General features: G+C 38.8%; 1 protein-coding gene across 2 annotated transcripts in view; it reads left to right on the top strand.

The window, feature by feature from the left end:
* TAFA2 (TAFA chemokine like family member 2) overlaps positions 1-20,092 on the top strand; it is a 2,885,489-nt gene that overhangs the window by 2,027,008 nt on the left and 838,389 nt on the right. For both annotated transcript variants that reach the window (XM_044088281.1, XM_044088280.1), the window contains exon 4: positions 4,613-4,719. In XM_044088281.1, coding sequence (XP_043944216.1) covers positions 4,614-4,719 — 106 coding nt within the window. In that variant the 5' untranslated portion in view covers position 4,613. The remainder of the gene's footprint in view (positions 1-4,612; positions 4,720-20,092) is intronic.

Below are 20,092 nucleotides of genomic sequence, written 5' to 3'. Positions count from 1 at the left end.
GCTTTATGAACTCTTCTTATTCCTGGTGGGTGTTGTGAGGGCATGCTGTACTTCCCCCTTTGGGTGTGCATATTCTTAACCATGTCCATGAAGGCTGCTGCATGGACATAGCTTGAGGGCATGCTGTACTTCCCCTTTTGGGTGTGCATATTCTTAACCATGTCCATGAAGGCTGCTGCATGGACATAGCTTGAGGGCATGCTATACTTCCCCTTTTGGGTGTGCATATTCTTAACCATGTCCATGAAGGCTGCTGCGTGGACACAGCTTGAGGGCATGCTATACTTCCCCTTTTGGGTGTGCATATTCTTAACCATGTCCATGAAGGCTGCTGCGTGGACACAGCTTTGCAGTACCAAGCATGTCCCAACATACTAGTCTCTCATGATTGTGATAGTATTGCAGTGGTCTGGCCTGTTTCACTCACAGTAATGGGTGAGCCCACCTCAGATACTTAGTCTCATCTTCCCCTGGCTCCTACATTGCTTAAAATGCTAACTGGTCCTGGGTCATCTTGGCTGTAGTAAGGGGCTTCAGCTCTCTATGCCACAGAGCTGGTCTTCTGTGTATTTTACATTATAGATTCACAAATTCAAAGATTCATAGGTATTCCAAGGTAGCAGAGCAGTATTGCAGTGGTCTGGCCCTATGACCTTTCATGTCTTGCCCGTACACTCTCTCAGGCTGCACCTCCTTTCCCCAAGATGGCCATATCAGTCAATCCCAGAGTAAATTTCTAGATCCCAAGTCCCAGTATGTTTAAAGGAAGATAGTGAATCATACTGCTTAATATACAGGGGAAGTTTATTCCAGAAATTTCAGGTGTGCTAGGTTATAAGCCTGTCCCTTCACCATGTTTTATTTTTCTGTTGTTAAAGGTTTAGGGTCCTGGTTCTAGTACTGGCTATGATATTGGACTTATAAAGAAGCAACAGGTCAAGGACAATCAGGAATCTAATGACTCCGTAAGCAAGATTAGAGATCTCCCTTCAAAATTCTGTAAGACACTGAATAAAGGTATAAAGTGTCTAGACTGACTTGGTAGTTCCAGAACTTTAGGACAGTAATCTTTGTGGTTAGGACCTTTTAGGGACTTTCTAATTGTTTGACATGTTTAGTGAGATACAAATGAGTGATTACCACTTTAGACCTTAATTATATTCCTTTTATGATTAGATGGGAAAATCAAAGGATTTCCTGACAACCATTGTCCATGATGGTCAAAAGAGAGGGAGCCATCAACCCAAGTAAATAGATGCCTGACTATATTTTTGTTTTGCTGTGGTTTGTCATGTGTTCAGTATAATGACGGGAGGAGATGTGCATCAAATGTGAAAATGCTACAGGAGTTAGCATTTAGTTTGAGCCCACTTGTATTCTACTAGTACTAGGAATATTTCATTCTGGAGATATTGGGTGTCATAAGGTGACTTAATGACAACCTCCACTTTGAAGTTGTCTGTAATCTTTATTAGCCAGAGGTCTTCTATCTCTCCTTAGATACTTTAGAAGTAAGGAGCAAAAGTGAGATATCCCAGCACTGAACCCTGAGACACCACCAGTCACGTTCATACTTTCTGATGAGGCACTTGCAACTTGCACAGTGTGGACTCTTTTTTTCAGCCAGTTTGCTATTCATCTTACCAAGTATGGTTTGATTTGTAAAGCATTTGCCTTTTATGTGATGTCTACATAGGGGATAGTATTGAAGGCCTTTACCAGGGGAAGATATGATGCATGCACTTTGTGAATACCATCTAAAAATTCCATATCCCTTTTGGAAAGGTTTATCAGATTAAATATACAAGATCTACTCTTCACAAAGCGAAACAGTTGAGGGTAAAGTCTAAAACATTTTTAGTATCACAGCACTGACATCACAAAAAGAGGCTTTCTAGTGTACAGTTCCTCTATCCATTAAAACAGCAAAACCTTTTTCCAAATTATGATGTGTTGAAAACAAAGCAGTAATTCATTCTGCAACTTGTTAACTAATTACTGTATATCATATGAACCTAAGTTTCCTTTTATCTTTAACACTTAGTATCTGGAGATTCCGGAACTATGTTAATAGCAGGCATATTTCCTACCATTTTATTTATATATGTCTATATAAATACACAGCTTGTACCCCTAGATTACTGCCCTAATAAAAACATGAAGTAAAGAAATAAATAAAAGAGCAAAGCACATTAGCCATTATATAAAAGCAAAATACATTCCTGTGTGACCACGTGTATATTTTGCCCTTGTGACCAAACTGCAGCACTTGTGAGTTATTCATGACATAATCCACACCCTAGCCATGCAGTACTGCAATGTAATGCATGGAACATGCTGATTACATGCTGAAATCAAGAAAAATAACCTTGTTACAGTGAATATCATGCATCAACCCGCTGTGATTAGTGATGCTGACTGCCACAAAGAGGGCATCCACCATAGAACTGCATCAGAAACAAATTGACAGGTTTGAAGCTCATAGCACAACTTGAGTTGGAACACAATTATCAAATGTGTATGAGAGCAAAGTGTATAAAAACAGGGTAACAGAAGAGAATCTGCAATAGATTTTAAAGTTGTTAGTTAATTAGAACTGTTTCTGGTCAGCAATGGTGTGGCAGCATGAGGCTTGTTATAGTTTTTATAGCTGTTAGTTACTTCATGATCCTACAGTTTTTAAGAAATAATACGTTGTAACAGCTAAATACTGATGTGATACAAGGAAATATACCTAGGTCTTAGACCATAACGTCGATGATTTATGTGCTATCAAAACAGATTAAAAAACGGTTTCATTGTCAAAATGAAGTTCCATTTCCTGAATGTATAAGACAGAGGGTTATGATTGGGTTGTTAGTTGTAACCACTTTATTATGTGTTCAAGACACAGATGCCAAGGAATTTACCTTGAGAGCAAAACTCAAGCTGTGAATCTTGGCATCCATGTTGGGTTAACATGCTTTCTGTCTGTGTCTTTCAGCTTTTCCCAGTTAGGGGTCGCCACAGCAGAACTCCGGTCTGCTAATGGTTGGCAGTAGATTTTTGCATGCCGAGTTGCCGCCCCTGACGTACAACCTTCAACAAAGGTATGCCCATTCATGCATGTCTCCACACAGAAGACGCTCTAGCTGAGAATCGAACAGGACGTCTTACTGTGAGGCGACAATGGTACCACAGCACCACCACCGGAACACATACTAATAATGAATTATGATCAGTGAGACTTAGTCATAACTCTCTATACTGTATGCATCTTGATAGGTCAAGAATCCCACTGTTATGCATGTACCGTATTGATGGTGAAATCTGAGAATGACATTATATCATCTTGGAGGAAAAACATCACTTCAGTCATTATTTGTGTTTGCTGTTGATAATGTATTTCACTACAAATGGAAAACTAGCACAGTATTGATATAAAAATGAGATAAATGTCCTTATAGAAATGAAATTATGCCTTGATACTACACACACACACACACACACACACACACACACACACACACACACACACACACACACACACACACACACACACATGTTACAAAAAAAAATTGTTTTACCAGCACCGAAAGCCAGTAAAGGAGTTACTGAGTGCTGTTGCATAGACAGCAACTAAGGAAAAAGTCAGGGGCAGTTTTTAAATACTGCCAAATTTAATTGAGTTACTTACACACTGACATCTGTAAACATCCATAGATGTATGAGGAAAGATATTCAAGGACAGTTTTGAGTGAAGGAACATCCTTTCCCTGATAGCGGACCCCAGCAGCAGCACTTAGGGTGTGTAATACATTTGTTACATGCCTTTGAAAGCACTGTTAAAGTTTGGTCCTGTGCTACAGTAGCCGAAACTAGGACATTTTTAACCATTTTTTGAGTGTAGTCATAGCACTCCATGCAGTACAAACAGGTTATGATTAGTGACCCAGTCATAATCCATTTATGTAATGTTCCTTTAGTAAAATGGACTTGAACAAATGGAACACTGTGTGTGTGTATGTGTGTGTGTGTGTGTGTGTGTGTGTGTGTGTGTGTGTGTGTGTGTGTGTGTGTATGTGAGCACAAGACTATAGTATCCTGTCTTGCCTGGTTACCTGAGTAGTTGTGATGTATCACTTTTTCACCATAAAGTTTTGTACGCACTATAATATCTTTGAAATGAGTTAATTCTCTCATTTCATTTGACTTTTTTTATATGTACTCTACATTCATTTCACTGCTGGAGCCATACTAATATGAATAGGAATATAACACAGGCTGAATCAGAACTGTTGATGTCCCTGTTTTTATGTGAATTGGCCCTACATAGTGAAGAACTTATCTCAAATATTATCTAAAAATAATAAAATCTGAAGGGAACATATTTACAACACAGAAATCTGCATTTTTCTTTGTCAGGCATTCAACAAAATGCATATAAAAACTGGTTATCCATAAAAAAGTCCTAGTCCATGTAATATGCATGTCTTTTACTAATAAAATTTTCTTCATTTATAAGATGTAAGAGAAAACTAAACTGATATGCTTACAATGTATTGAAAGAAACTAAAAGTCGTATCAGCTATATCAGCTATGTTTTTATCTTTGTATTTTATTGAATTTGTAGGATGAATAAGAGGTACGGGCATAAGGCAGCGAAGAGAACGCTGCTAATTATTGTATGTGTGATAACCCTGTGGGGAAAAGTGACATCTGGGGCCACTCACCAGAAGGGTAAGAAACCTTTTCTTTTATTAGTGGTTTTTATCACTGAAGAACAGTGTGATTTTTTTTCCCCTTCAAGCTGTTCTGCTTTTAGCCTTGTGGCCTATAAGAGGCAAGTCTTTTGGTTAAAGTCAGATTTACTGCAGGCTTTCTTGGGATGTTGCCTTCCTAAATGATTTAGATAAGAATACTGCCAATGTATGGACAAGCTTTCAGTTTTCAGTGAGGCCGGCGGCTTAAAGGGTTCTGCATTGTAAACAGTAGAAGAGATTGTAGTGCTTGTAAAACTAAAACATATTTTTTTAAGAGAGAGAGAGAGAATTACATTTTTTTCCCAGAGTAGTAATCAAAAGATTCCTGCGTTTACAAAAGATTGATACTTTGTTTTATTTCCATTGTATCTCATTGTGGCTCTTTGTGCAAAGTGTGTCTTGTAAGGCAATGTTACTCTCAGAGAGCATGATATCTGGTGTAATAACATTTTGTACTATTCCAGGATGGTTACCTTACTGCAGTAATGTACTAGAGTTAAAAATGATCAGTAAAAAAGGAAAATGAGCAATAACTACATCTTGATAGGTCAAGATTCCCACTGTTATGCATGTACAGTATTGATGCTGAAATCTGGGAATGACATTATATCATCTTGGAGGAAAAACATCAGTTCAGTCATTATTTGTGTTTGCTGTGGATAATGTATTTCACTACAAATGGAAAACTAGCACTGTATTGATATAAAAATGAGATAAATGTCCTTATAGAAATGAAATTATGCCTTGATACTACACACACACACACACACACACACACACACTCACACATGCACATCCACACACACATGCACGTGCGCGCGCGCACACACACACACACGCGCGCACACACACACACACACACACACACACACACACACACACACACACACACACACACACACACAGCTTGGAAATGGGTTCAGAAGAAGCCACTGCAAATATTATATTAAGCTATTCTGTGCTATTAACCACTTAAAAAAAATGTCTGTAAAGTTCCATCAGAGATTGAAAATATCATGATAAATTTGTATCTGATCTCAAAATGAGATAAAATAGATATAATAGTAACTGCCCGATGATTCAGTAAAAAGCCAAGCCATCAACAGTCTGGTCAACAGATCTCACTGAATGAGTGAGTGTGGAAGCAATTTTGAAGCGGCTTGTTTCTAATGAAATATTTAAAAAACATGTATTCACCCTTAATGCAATGCATAGCTGTGCTCCCTGTTGGATGTTTTATTTATGTACTAAATAATGCAGAGAATCTCTCATGGCAGAAGTGGCTATGCTGTTAATGTACTCTAAGCTAGAGTTTGGGCACCATGCGTAGCTACAATGACAACATTCCTTACAATGATGACCAGATGAATTTCCTGTTTGTAGAGAACAAGTGCCGTAGGGAAATCAACAACCATGTCATAAATCAAGAGTGTGTCCAGCTGATGTACATTATGTAGTGGATGTTTAACAATGTAGCATCACTTTTATAATAACAGCAGGTGAACCCTTTCTATTATCTAAACTCTGTACATGTGAATACTAAGATCTCATTAACCTGTGGTTATATTTACATTTTTTTATTTTGAAGTAAGTAATGGCTACAGATGTAGGAGGAATGCATTGAAAAAGCAGATATATTTTAGAAACTGGAAGCTTCATACCAGCTCACAGGCCAATGAAACTTTGTTTGGGCTAAACTAGAGGTCCTGTCAAATATGTAAAAATATGCATGTATATATATATATATATGTGTGTGTGTGTGTGTGTGTGTGTGTGTGTGTGTGTGTGTGTGTGTGTGTGTGTGTGTGTGTGTGTGTGTGTGTGTGTGTATATCTGATGTTGCCGCTGCTAATAGACCATGGCCAAGGAGAAGAGTTTTCAGACCCCGTTTATCTTATCATAATCTGGATGAGGTGGAAACTGTAGAGTGCTACAGGGTGGATAGAGACATGCTATGGGAGCTCTGCAACCACTGTTATCCTCATCGTAGACCAAGGGCATACATAGGGGAACCAATACAGGTGCAGCGAAAGGTATGTGTAGCACTCAGAATTTTGTAACTAAGGAAATTTTTTTTTTTTATTTATGATACTGAATTGGAATTGTCTAGACATAGTAGGGCTTTGCTGAGTCTAATTATGATGGCTGCCAAAAAAGCTATTACAAGAAAATGGAAATCAATGTCTAAACCAACTTTACTAGAAGTAGCAAAGATAGTAACAGAGATATTGGGATCTTTAGAAAAGGGTAGGACCAAATTACATAGGAAAAATGTGACGTGTAAGAAAAAAGATGTTCCAAAACCACAAGATGGATAATATAGAAAGATTCACTTTATTTTAAAAAATGGGAAGTGGGGGAGCAATACATGCAGAGGAGGAATGAGGTCTAAAAGAAGGCAGGAATTGAATGAGCTATGTATTTTATGAATGACAATGACACTGACTGGATATATTATAAGTGATGTATAATGCTTTGTAATGTGTAATGTTTGCAACTGAGATTGTGTCGGTATAGTTTATTTTCATTTATATAAATGTAAGGTTGCCTGTGTCATACATGATTATTTAATAAAGATGTTTTTTGTTTAATTAAGAAAAAGGCAATACAGAAAAAAATTATCTACAGGAACCTTTTCAGAGACAAGTAGGGGACATGCTGCAGGTGTCACATGCATCAGCATCCAGGATCCTCCATCAATAACTGAATGCTATGCTCCAGAATGTCAGTGACCACATATATTTTCCCCATACACTTGAGGACAGGGCCACAAATATGCAGGGGTTCTACCCTGTAGCACATGAGCCTGAAGTACTGGGTGCCATAGATTGTACACATATAGAAATCAAAGAACCACCCGGGAAACAGTGGAGGGTCTACATAAATAGAAAAGGCTTCCATTCCATTAACTGCCAAGTCATGTGTAATGCTAAGGGAATCGTATTGAATGTGTGTGCCTATAACCCAGGCAGTCACCATGAGTCACATATCTGGTGCAACTCTCAACTATATCAGATGTTCACTAGGGTGATATCCCAAAGTGTTATTTACTGGGGGATGAAGGTTATGCATTGGAACCATGGCTGATGAGGCCCATCAGAAATGCACACACTTGATTGTGAAGAATGCCAAAATGAGGCACATGCTCAAACCTGAAGTATCACAGAATGTGTGTTTGGGCTGCTGAAGTTGCAGTTCCAGTACCTAGATACATCTGGGGGAGCACTGCAGTACAATCCAGATACATATAATGAAATCATCATGGTCTGTGCCATGCTGCACAACATCATCCTGAGAAAACATCTTCAGCAGGATCAACAAGGGGAAGAGGCACACATCCCACTACCACTGGCAAGGTCACCTCAGCAATATGCAGGTGGTGAGTCAGAGGGCGAACTAGCAGTGATTGTAGGCAGATGTAGGTGTGCTCAATATGCCTTAACACACTCACCATCTAAAGGACTAAAACCTTCACCCTACGCACATGTATGTAGTAACATTAATGCCAGGCAACACTCATAATTTTACGTACCCATGTAATGGCTGTGTACTCCTAGCATCAGACAGAGTCAACCCTGAACTAAAAGTGTAGCAACTGCCAGATTTACAAGGTAAGTGTTGAACCTGGAATAGAACAAAAACGTGTCATAATACAAATGAATGACATAGCCTTGAATACTGTTACTTGATAATGTAAGTAATTAAAAGGTGGTTGATTTTTATACCAATGACTTCAAGATATGACAGCAGTGACTTAAGTGAAAACCTGTGTTCTCTATCAAGTAATAGGCCTCAGTCATCAATGATTCACACATTCATACCTCTCAGAAGTAGTGATGGTCACCGAATGTCCTCAGTTTGGCCTTATACTTTTGTACTAGTAAATCATTAAAGAGAGAAGTTAGAAATTAATGACACACATTCCAGTTTCAGACTTCATATCCCTGAGAAAAAATCTTAAAAATACTGGTACAAAAACTGTTTAAGTCTATCAACTGTCTCTAACTTTGTAAGACCAAAATTTGTCCCACTTTTTATGGCTTGGTCCAACTTTTTTGCTGTAAGAGAATGGGAGACATGCATACATTACAAAAACCTGTAACAAAGTAGTATAATTAGCAAACCAGCATCAGAAACACAAATATTCTAAGCATTAAGTCAGTTATGCATCCTGAGAATCAGACACAAAGCTTATGTACCCCTGAATCGAAAAGATAGAAAGCAAGAATATGGCACAGTTGTTATCAGTTGTATAGGGTGTTTTTTGGGGGGGTGCAGGAAGCCTAGGCTGACATAAAAGGTGAGTGAGTGTGAGAAAGAAAGAAACAGAAGCAGGCAAAAATGTTGATAAAGTATCAAATGGCCACTGAGACAGAATGAGCATTAAGCCTCATGACTGAATCATGTAACTGTTGTTTGTGTGTGTCTGTATGGACACTCCAGATGAAATTAATGTGTGAGTGTTTGCAAGAACACAGCCAAGCTCTGTGCTAGCTCTACATCTTGGTATGTTGGACAGGTGTGATGTGTGCATGATAGAGGTGGCAGCTCGTCATCATAGTACCCGACCACAAGAACTGGCTCTGCCACTATTTGCACTGGCATGTCCATGCCCATGGTCAGATGCACTGCTGCTACCTAAATGTGACTGATGTCTGCTGGATGAGCTCTCCTTACCAGTACATCCAGGAATATGACCCCATGGCCTGCCACATCTGGGTGTGGACACCTCCACCACTGATGGAGCAGTGGAAGTAGTGCCACTATGGCAGCGTGATCAGGCACAACCACACTGGCTAACATCAGGTGATGTGGCTGACCTATATCCATGTGTAAGCCATCCCCGTCCCAGGAGATATTCCATCAGAGACATCGCCCGTTCCAACATCTCATTCATCTGATCCATTGAATCCGCAACACAGTGAAGACAGTCACCCATGTCAGCCTGTGCCACATCTACAACCCTAAGCATTTCCTCAGAGGCCCTATTGGAATGTGCCTGCACCTCCATGACAGCCCTAAACATATTTCAAGTGGCACAGAAAGACATACCTGGACCAGGTGGAGGATGGACAGCAGACCTCCTCTGAGCACCTTTAACAAACCTCCTGTGTGGTACCTTGCCCACACTTTGGCTATGGCCAGAGTCAACAGGCACTAAAGCCACAGTAAACACACTACCCTGATTGAGTGTCTCACCCTCCACCTGTCCAATATCTGAGGGCTCACTGGAATGGGTTGGCATAGGCCTGCTGGCTGTGTCTGATAGAATTACAGGAGATGGCTGATTGTCAACATTAATGTCAGATTCAACCTCTGCACCCCCACCATCAGAGTCTGCTGGTACTCTGACATCAGGTGGTAGGAGTCCTACACTACCACTGTCAGGATCATCTGTGATAATAAGCAACAAACACAGGAAAGAAATTAATAGCTACACTACAACTGCTCAATATATGCTAACAGTCTAACAGACACTACAGCAATAGACCAACACCCACATTTTCACTGCTCATCACTGAAATAAAAATGTTTGGCTTACCTTGTGCAGATGACTCCCCAGTTCCTAGAGACGATGGTCCTGGAAGAAGTTAAGCAAAAGGTAAGGACACCATCATCACAATTAATAGTAACACAGGGGTGAAAAAGTTCTGGCCCTTTATATATCCATTAACAATATATGTAACAGAAACTTGGATGACATATCCACCCCAAGCCTATGTGTAATGAACCAGAATGTGTTAACTATATCAGCTACTCCCCCCCCCAAAAAAACTGGTAAACAAATCTTAGTATTGTTGTCAATATTTTAGTTTACAAGAAAAATTTCACAATCGACAATAGTTAAGGCTACCTGGAAGCTCCTCCTGGGACATACTTGTCCTCCCTGAAACAGCAGCACAAACATCAATCACATGCTGTTGTGAACTTCCCACTGAGATCTCTAGATCCCTGACAGTGGACAGGACCTCTTTATTTGATGACAGTGGTGGCTGTGTAGCAGCTCCCCTCCCCAGTAGCCATCACTCCACAAGCCACTGCAGCTGCTCTCCTCCAGGTTGATGAAATCATGTCAGTGGCCCTATGATGCACCTGATCATATGTCCTGCTGCAGCTCCCAACAGTATTCACATCTTCCACTATCTGCAGCCAAATTTGCATTCCTTCAGACACCTCCCCATAACCTCTCTCAAGCAGAAAGCCACCATGTTGCCTAAAGGCTTATAGAATTACATCATTGTCAGGGTCACTGAAAGGGGGTTTGCAGGAATTGATACACTTGGTGCCATAATCATGGGTGACATAAAATGGACAAGAAGGATAATATACATAAATAAGTCCTGTTTAGATATAACGCATACAGAAGTAGTTTTTCAATATTACCCACTGGAGAAAAAAAATCAAATATATTCAACTATAAAAAAAGGATTTATGTGGTTTTAACATATCACAATCACACGCAAAGCAAGGTTGCATCAGAAACTAGGAAATAACAGTAGCAAAGCAAACCTCTGTACAAACAATTTTATATGTGCCAACACGGACATGGAACTTGGCTCCTGCTCCCCCCCCAAAACAGCAAGCAAATGCCATTTTGATACCAAAGAATGGAATTAGAACTTTCAGTGAATTATATTGCTATCAAAAAACTGTCTGAAAAGCATGTGTTCACATTTATCACAGAACGTTCATTTTGATACAGTTGACAGTTACTTGTACCCGTGGCCAGCACTATCCTAGAGGTGTCTGTGGGCCGTCCTAGAAGGCTAACACTCCTGTGTCATTGACAATATAGGACATAAACATTTCATGGAAATAACAATAGAAGAGTGTAAAGAAAATCAGTTGTGACATTTAACACTTGTGATAAAAGTTAATAAGGCTGTGTATCTGCAAAAATAACATGCCATGACCAAAATGCCTATACCCTTCAGTAAACTTTTAAAAAGTGCATACAGATAAAAGTAGCATTTGCAAATACATATATAAAATATTTTTGGACATCTGAGCATAGCCAGTATCCAAATGAAAAATGCAATCATACCTTATCAAGATCAGTATTCTTCTGTGCAGATAAATCCAAAGTGAAAGCAATCTTCTGTGCAATCCACATACATAAGTCTCCACACCTTCAGGTTCCCTAGCTACACGGTTCTCTTTTTATAGTATAGATTCAGGGCTGTGAGCACAGTGAAGATGCAAATGAGGTATGAACGCATAATAATTGCTGAATCCCAAATTCTTAGCTCTGTGTAGTAGATGTAAACATAGTGCAGGCAATCCCTCAAACACTCCCTCAGTGCTTGTTGCCAATGGATTGAAACTGTGAATGATTACTGGTAGTGAGAAGGAAAACACAAAAGCAGTTCAGGCTTTCCTAGCTCCAGTTGGTGTGTTAGCCAAGTTAGACTTACTAAGTGTAGAAGTAATTTTATTAAGGTTTTAAATGTAAGTAAGCAGCACTCATTTCACAACTTCTGTTCAGTGACATCTAACCTCCCCTTCATTGATTGAAAACTGCATATTATTGCCGTTTAATATTCTCTGAGATTTTAAGGGCAATGGTAGAAAATGCCTTACATACGGCATGTCTTAGATTACTGCTCAGATAAGAGAAGCTTGAACAACATACAGAGATAAGACAAAGCTGCATTTCTCCAAACAATAGTCAGAAATGGTTGTGTGATCACTCATTGCACTACATCTGAAATGAATACATGTACAAACAATTCAGAGGTGTACACGTAGCATATGTGTTGATATTGTGGATGATTTTGTACTTGCTTGTGTATACAATGATATTCTTTCTCTGCTGCAAAGCTGTTTCTGTGACAAGGAGGGATAAGACACCCGTATGTTGTGTTTTGAAGGTTTATTGGTGTAAGAATTCAAATGTAGATTTGTGTAAAATGTATTTTTGTTTATTTTATAGATTTCTTTTTTTTTTTTTCTTTTTTTATGCCAGTATTTAGGCAGTATTCAGCATAGCGCAAACATAGAAAACAGATAAGCACAATAAATGTCATATAATATACTTCTTTGATAAAAAATACATCAAATGCGCCATTCAGGATTACACTGAACACATTTTTTCCATCCATAGTAACCATAATGAGATCTTCAGATGTGTCAAGATTGGTTACGAGTTCATGTAATGAGATCAGGAACTGTGAGGAATCTCTCTGTAAAAGCAAGTATGCATGCTTCAGTCTGTAACACAACCCAACTTTAGGAGTCAAGTGTTAGACTGTAGTCAGATGTTGTAGGTTCAGATACCACAAGTAGCAAGTATAAAATAGTGAAATCCTTTAAAAATAATGCATAAATTAAATTGTACACAAGTGGCATAAATGCTCTGCTGCTAACTTCAGTTTGTATAATTGGACCAAGCATATGTGCAATATCTGCACATCACAAAGATTGTTTTGAACAATCCATAATTATACTTTGTAGTGGTTAGAAAGGGTACTTAAATGTAAACTTCCAAATAAAATAGTTGTGCTATTGTGATAATGCAGTGTATGTCACATACTAATTTTATCTCTTTTTTTCCTGTCACCCCAACCCTTATCTCTTTTGTTTCTATGTGCCATCAAACTGTTTCCATGTCATCCATCTCTAACAAATCACCCAATGCTTTACAGCACAGGGAGGTAGGCCAACCCCAGTAGCTCAGCCTGCCCCTGCTCCACTGGCTCTGGAACACATGCCAAGAATGTCTGGGACCTAACAGTACTACGGCTGCTGCTCCTGCACTACCTGCTCCCTCAGGTGGCATCACCCCGGCAACTGGTGCTGTGATACCCTCCAGGAGTACTGGCAGAGGTGTGGATTTTATCACCTGCCATGGAGATTCCAGTGTTGGTATGTAGGGTCATGCACAGAACCTTTGGGGCACGTCTATGATGGACGGAGTGGATGCTCTCCCTCATGGCTCATAGGAGGAGGAGATAAAGAACTCCAGAAGCCAGCAGAGTAAGGGGGCAGTGATGTCAGTTCTGTGGGTCAGGACAAAATTCTCACTGCCCCCATGTTTGACGGGCATGGGCTTCTGTTATCTCCTACTGAACATCAATCATGGTGTCCCCCAACCATTTGTGTCCCTCGTGTCCCTGTGTCTTGCCTTGTTTTGCCTGTTTGTTTGTATCTGCTTCCTTACCTACCCTACTTCCCTGACCTAGAAATACCTATGTTCCTTACCCAACATTCCTCTCTTACTGAAGTTTAAAAAATTAAAAGGACACCTGTATCCCCCCAAATGTTGTCCCATACATAGCTATGCACTCTGCACATGTCTTCCTGACACATTTGATTCAGTCCACTTGGTTGCACAACATGATTGCATTGTCATCACACTTAGGTGACAGTCCAAATTTGGCTAATATTCTGTATCATATTTTCATGTTACACTGTTTAAGAAGTGGATAGCTATGGTTCTATCCTATCTCTCTCCTGCACATTTCTATATTGCTTTCCCTTTGTTCTCCCCCTCCACTTGCCCCCCATTTCACTTTCCTGTCTACTCTATTTCCCACCTTCAACTGGTCAAAAAATAGAAATACACAAAACACACATAAGTAAACAAAAAAGCAATAGGGCCCTTCACTGTTTGGCCTCTGTGTTTGTGTGGACTTTCAATTGTGCACCAATGCCAAGGGACGGTGAATAGCTCTTCACTGGTGCAGTTACCTACACATAATACTGCTTAAATATGCTGCTCTAAGGTGACTCACACTAACACACAATGAACATAGTATAAATAATTATTTCATTGTATTATCACTACTTATTTAAAACTATTACATACACTTGGATGCAGACCCTATATCATCTGGGCTCCAAAAGAGATGTATCACTGCATTTACACCCACTGCCACAAAATCAGCTAAGCCACAGGTTTGTTTCACACACTCAGTATTCAGAATTCTTATTATTTTATCAAGAGGCCTTGCATTTGCTCATCGCTTAACTATGTGCAAACAGGGAAAGCAGTATAAATGTGTATCTTGCATGAGCAAAAACTTTAACATCCAATGCACAAACCAGCTGCACTGCAGTGTGCTATGTAAAATGGGCAATTACTTTTGTTTGCTGTCCATTTAGTATTCTTGCCATGAGACTACATGTGAAAACACAAACAAAAGCAATGCACTATCTAAAAAAACACATATTTACAATGCAGTCATCTGTTGCCTCCCCCCATGTACTGCAACTACAGAAATAAATAAATGCTTTCTTATATACCATGCACGTCTTTATAATGACAATACACATTCAGATTTTCCAATACTTTTAGTAATGTGGACCCCTGTTTGCATATAGTTTGTAAAGCTGTCTCTTTCAGTACACCTGCACATTGGAAACACAACACCCAATACTACACACTGCACACTCAGCATGCAGAACTTTAATATCTTGACAGTTGGACATGGCTATATGTCCATTTCATACAAGCCTCCCAATATCTTCTCTCTAACATACAGTGATGTCATCCACTATAAGTTGTTCTTCAGCCTTGTAAAAATCTGACATGTTGCTTAGATGGGTTCTGTCCTCACTGCAGTCAAGTGTTGTTTGTGTGTGTGCGTGTGTGTGTGTGTGTGTGTGTGTGTGTGTGTGTGTGTGTGTGTGTGTCTAGTCACAGGACCATATGTGTGTATCCTGCAGTTATGATTCTAAAACCATGGAGCACCAATATTTTGACAGTTGCACATGCCTACACATCCATTTCATGCAGGACTCCCAACATCTTCTCTACAAAATCCACCACTGAAGTCATCTACTATAAGTTATCCTACAGCCTTATAAAAGTCAGGCTTGTGTTGTGGAGCTTGCATAAAGGACTGAGTGCTCTATTCCTTGGACTTTGATAGGTAGGGGTTCTAATCTCACTGTAGTCAATGTGTGTGTGTGTGTGTGTGTGTGTGTGTGTGTGTGTGTGTGTGTGTGTTTGCACACTTGCTTGATATTAGAGAGAGAGTATTTTACACCAGCATGTTGAACATTGCTATTACCATCTCCCTCTTACCAGACACTGCTGATGTCATCACTTATAAAGTGCTGTCTGACATTCTCCTAGTCAGACATATGCTGTGGTGCTTGTGTTAAATATGGAGGTCTCTAGTTAGTATAGTTAGATAGATAGGGGTTCTTCTCTCTTTGCAGTCAGCTGGTGTGTGTGTATGTGTGTGTGTGTTTTTGTGCACTTGCTTGACATTAGAGAGGGTATTTTACACCACTATGTTGGACACTGCTATTACCATCTGCCTGTCAACAGACTCTGCTGGTGTCAGCATCTATAGCTGTCTTTCAAGCTTGTTCTATTAATGTCTTGTGCCACTAGATTTGCAGATGTGAAGCATTTCCATCAGGGTCGGATCAGGTACCGGCCTGTAGGCCACACACAAGTAACCTCATCATATACGATGCAGAGTACAGTGACAAGGCTTCCAGTCTAATCATGTATGTATGGTTTGTAGCCCCTGTATTTTCTTGTTGAGAAACCCCTGTGGTCTTTCCAGCTGCTGCAGATGTCTGGTAAGGTATATGCAAAAGAGAGCATTGTACTCTATTAGTGTTCTGATGAGGTTCGAGTACAGTGGTGTTATAACAACCTCACAACTGGATATGGTGGCCTGACTTATGAGGTGTACAATGTAGAAGGCTTTCCTTACAACTGTTGAAACTTGGTGCTCAAAGTTCAGATTTCTATCTACCTGTGTTTCCAGATCTTGCATCACTGGGTTTGACCATGGAGAGGGGGTGTTGTCAATGCTGTAGTTTGTGGGGAATTCCACTTTGCAGAAGGCAAATATAATGATACATTTTTTGCATTTCTTTGTAGACTATGTGGCTTTGGCACCATTCATTTATCTGTGCTAGCCTCTCCTGTAATATTCTTGAATTTTCAGCATTTTTTCATATCAAACCCACATTCCATCTTTTTAGTTTTACTGCCCCTTTGTTTCTCTGTTTTTATTAGCATATCTAGCTATAAAAGTTTCTTTTTGTGTTGGACTGAATTAGGTTAGTCTTCATAAATACTTTCTTGACTAGCATTCAGCACTTTCTCTCCGATGGTTGGAATTGTTCTGTTCTTAGTCATGGTTTCTAAATAATAACTTTTTCTATAACCTTTGATGTCATGGCAAATGAGAACCATATGGTTTCCCTGCCTTTGTTTTGATTTTCATGCATGTTTCACATACAGGATTGTTGCTTTTCTGCTGGCAGTCTTGATGTCTGTCTGTTGTTCTATAGCATGTTTATGCCTATTTGCTAGAGAGTTTCTGAGGTTTTTTAGAAGTCAGCCTTCCTGAGAGCCCTAATCTTGGTGTTGTGGGCTGTTTAGTTTAGCAGTTGGTGAACTACATGGACCTTAGTTCTTCTACCAAGAAACAAGTGCTTAAAGTGCATAAATGTGAGCACTGTGTTTTAAAAAAGGTGCTTTGCTCCAAATTTGCAAAAGTAAAGAGAATGGCAGATTTTTAAATTTGTGATGGATGTACAAGTATTTGTTTTTTTTTCTGAGTACTGACCATCATAGAGATGATTACATTAAGTAATGACTAGAATGGGGGCATTCATTTAAAAAAAAATGTGTGAATTTTTGATCTTCTACTCAAAATTTTGAGCACTCATGGTAAAATGATAGATGTTTTTTCTAGATTAAATCATATTATTAGGCCATTTGTTTCTAAAACCTTCTAGATCTGAGATTCTGTTCTCTCCATATATGGACAACTGTTACAAGACTGTATTTAGACTCTATTCAATAACTTGCTGTCTAAGGCTTACTTTTTATATGGTATAAAATTATTCTGGACTTTCATTTGACTACCATGAAGATACTGTTATGACATCAATCTTATCAATTCCCATAACAGAATGCCTTTCCTTTCTCTGCCATCCTTTGGATAGCACCTGCAGGTTTTCTGTATTCATCCTCATATGTGTAAAGGATCTGTACTCGGTACCCGGGAAGGTTTTGCTGCTGCTGTTTTAATTCTCCTGTGTGACCTGCAGTGCCTTTTGCTCTTGCTTGCTGCTGTTTTGTCTCACAAATTCCTCTTACATTAATGTACATTCCCTGTTGTATTCCCCATCTACTCTACGTATTTCATAGCCTTGCAAGTTAGCATATCAGTCATGGTTCTGTGTATTTTCTATTACTGTTACAGTCATAATGTGAAGACATTGCAATTTCAAGAAAATTACCAGTCAACATTTGCTGTAGAGTCTAATTGATAAGTTATGTCAGAATCTGCCAGTTACAATTTTTGAGAAAAATGCTGCTTCTGAGATGCTTATATACAAAATGAAACATTGCTAAAAGAAAAGGTCCTAAGAATTCAGTAGAATTATAGTGTATCAAATGTCAATGCTACCATCCAAAAAGTCTATGGTACCATCCAAAAAGGGGGTAATGTTGAAGATTCCTTCTGGACCTGCATGTAATAGAGGATGAGAAATACTCATTCCAGCTATCCTTTGGACATCTTAATTTAGTAATTATAAAGTCCATTATTATGTCTCTACATTTTTTATAAAAAAAAAACAAACTTCTGTACTTTTTTTGTGCAGCTGTGTTTGTGTAGACATACATTTTATTCAAACTTAACATGCAAACCTAAGCACCTACTGTGTAATGATGCTGATGGTACTTTTAAATGAATAGGCAAAGAAATACTGGCAACATTTTTTACATCATATGTACTTTGTGGCTTATTTTACTTCTTATCATAAGTGTAAGATTTATCTCTCACTGTCCTTGATCTCTTTAACGTCTAATTGTTTACTATGAGTCTAGCATAAATAATTATCACTGGTCACTTTCAGTTATTTGACTAACTGTGATGCTGTCACCCTTTTTTGTATTACAAAACTAATTTAGTAAAGACAGTTGTCGTGAGGGTTCCTAATAGTATTTCATATCAAATTATTGATGATCATTTGTAGTACTGGAACTCCAAAAATATGTTTCTCTTTATAAAAATATATAGACAAATCTATTTATGCTGTTTTTTTTTCTCCATACAACATCGTCTCTCTTTTACCCTCCCAATGTGCCTCTTAATTCCTCAGAAACTGCAAGTTCTATGATCCATTTATTTTTTCTATACATGTGGGTCTTGCACATGAAGCAGAGTTGTCATGTTGCTTGGGAACTTGTCCATTTGTCCATTGCACATGCTTACAGTATTTCAAAGGTTGATGCATAATGGAGCCTGTGATGGTTATTTCTCCCATGTCTACAAAAGGTGACTATGTAGATACCCTGCCCCCTTGAACAGAAAGTTCCTCATTTTATTGTCTTTACTCAGCTAGATGTAATTCTAAAATTTACAGGTTATTTATAGTTATCTACATTTTTTATTACTGATATAACAAGTTTTAGTTTGTATAAGCAAACATTTGCTACTTTCTGTGCATCTGAGCAAAGACTGATCTTCACGATTTATATTTAATGTAGTCTCTAGTACATCATATTAACTAGATATGTCTTAGCTTGCCTATACAGAGGCCCCATAAACTATTGTAATAAGTACTAGTATTTGCACATTCAATATTTTAAAAGCAGTCTTAATTTTAACAAGTACGTAGCTGTTATGTGATTTCACCTTTCCTGCTTATTTGACGGAATGCCTCAGAATCTGGAATGGTGATAAACTGTCTATAGAATCTTTCCTCCATCAGCAGTCAGAAAATCTTGCAAAGGTCTGACAAAACATATTAACTAAAGCTATCCATTGTTTCACATGTAGAGTATGTTACACATACCACACATACAGATGTTATTGTGCTGGATTATGGGTCTCATGGGCCTGATTCTAAAAATTATAATCACGTATTTATTTAGTGTGACAATAGCCCAGTATTTCTGCCTGAATTCCGAGCAGAAGTTGTAGAGCCTGTTTCAGACATGTGGGCCCGGAGCTGCAGTTCCATCAGCTGTCTTGTTAATCTAGCCCTGGATGTTACACATGTGGAGCATACTACACATAACACACATACCAAAGGTTCCATTGGCAAAATAATTATACATATGAAAAGCATCCTTTGACCACTGTTCCAGGAAGGACACAAATCTTAGGAAGACAAGCCCTGTGGTATGCACTACATCCCCAAAAATCTGGACATATAATTGGCAACTCTGTAACAGTAAAAACAGATTCACTATATATATTATACACCAAAATTATGGATATTACAAACAATTTAAAAAGACTACATGGATATCATGGCAGATATTATTGTCCATGCCAAGATGAGAATTTTGAGGCATTCATCCCTGTGGGAAATGCAAAAGGACATACTGACACTTTTAGTTATTGAAGTACTACTACAAC

This window comes from Protopterus annectens, chromosome 11.part0 (genome assembly GCF_019279795.1).
Source record: "Protopterus annectens isolate FY-2018-M chromosome 11.part0, PAN1.0, whole genome shotgun sequence".
In the NCBI taxonomy this organism is placed as follows: domain Eukaryota; kingdom Metazoa; phylum Chordata; order Ceratodontiformes; family Protopteridae; genus Protopterus; species Protopterus annectens.
This window is presented reverse-complemented; position numbering and strand designations above follow the sequence as displayed.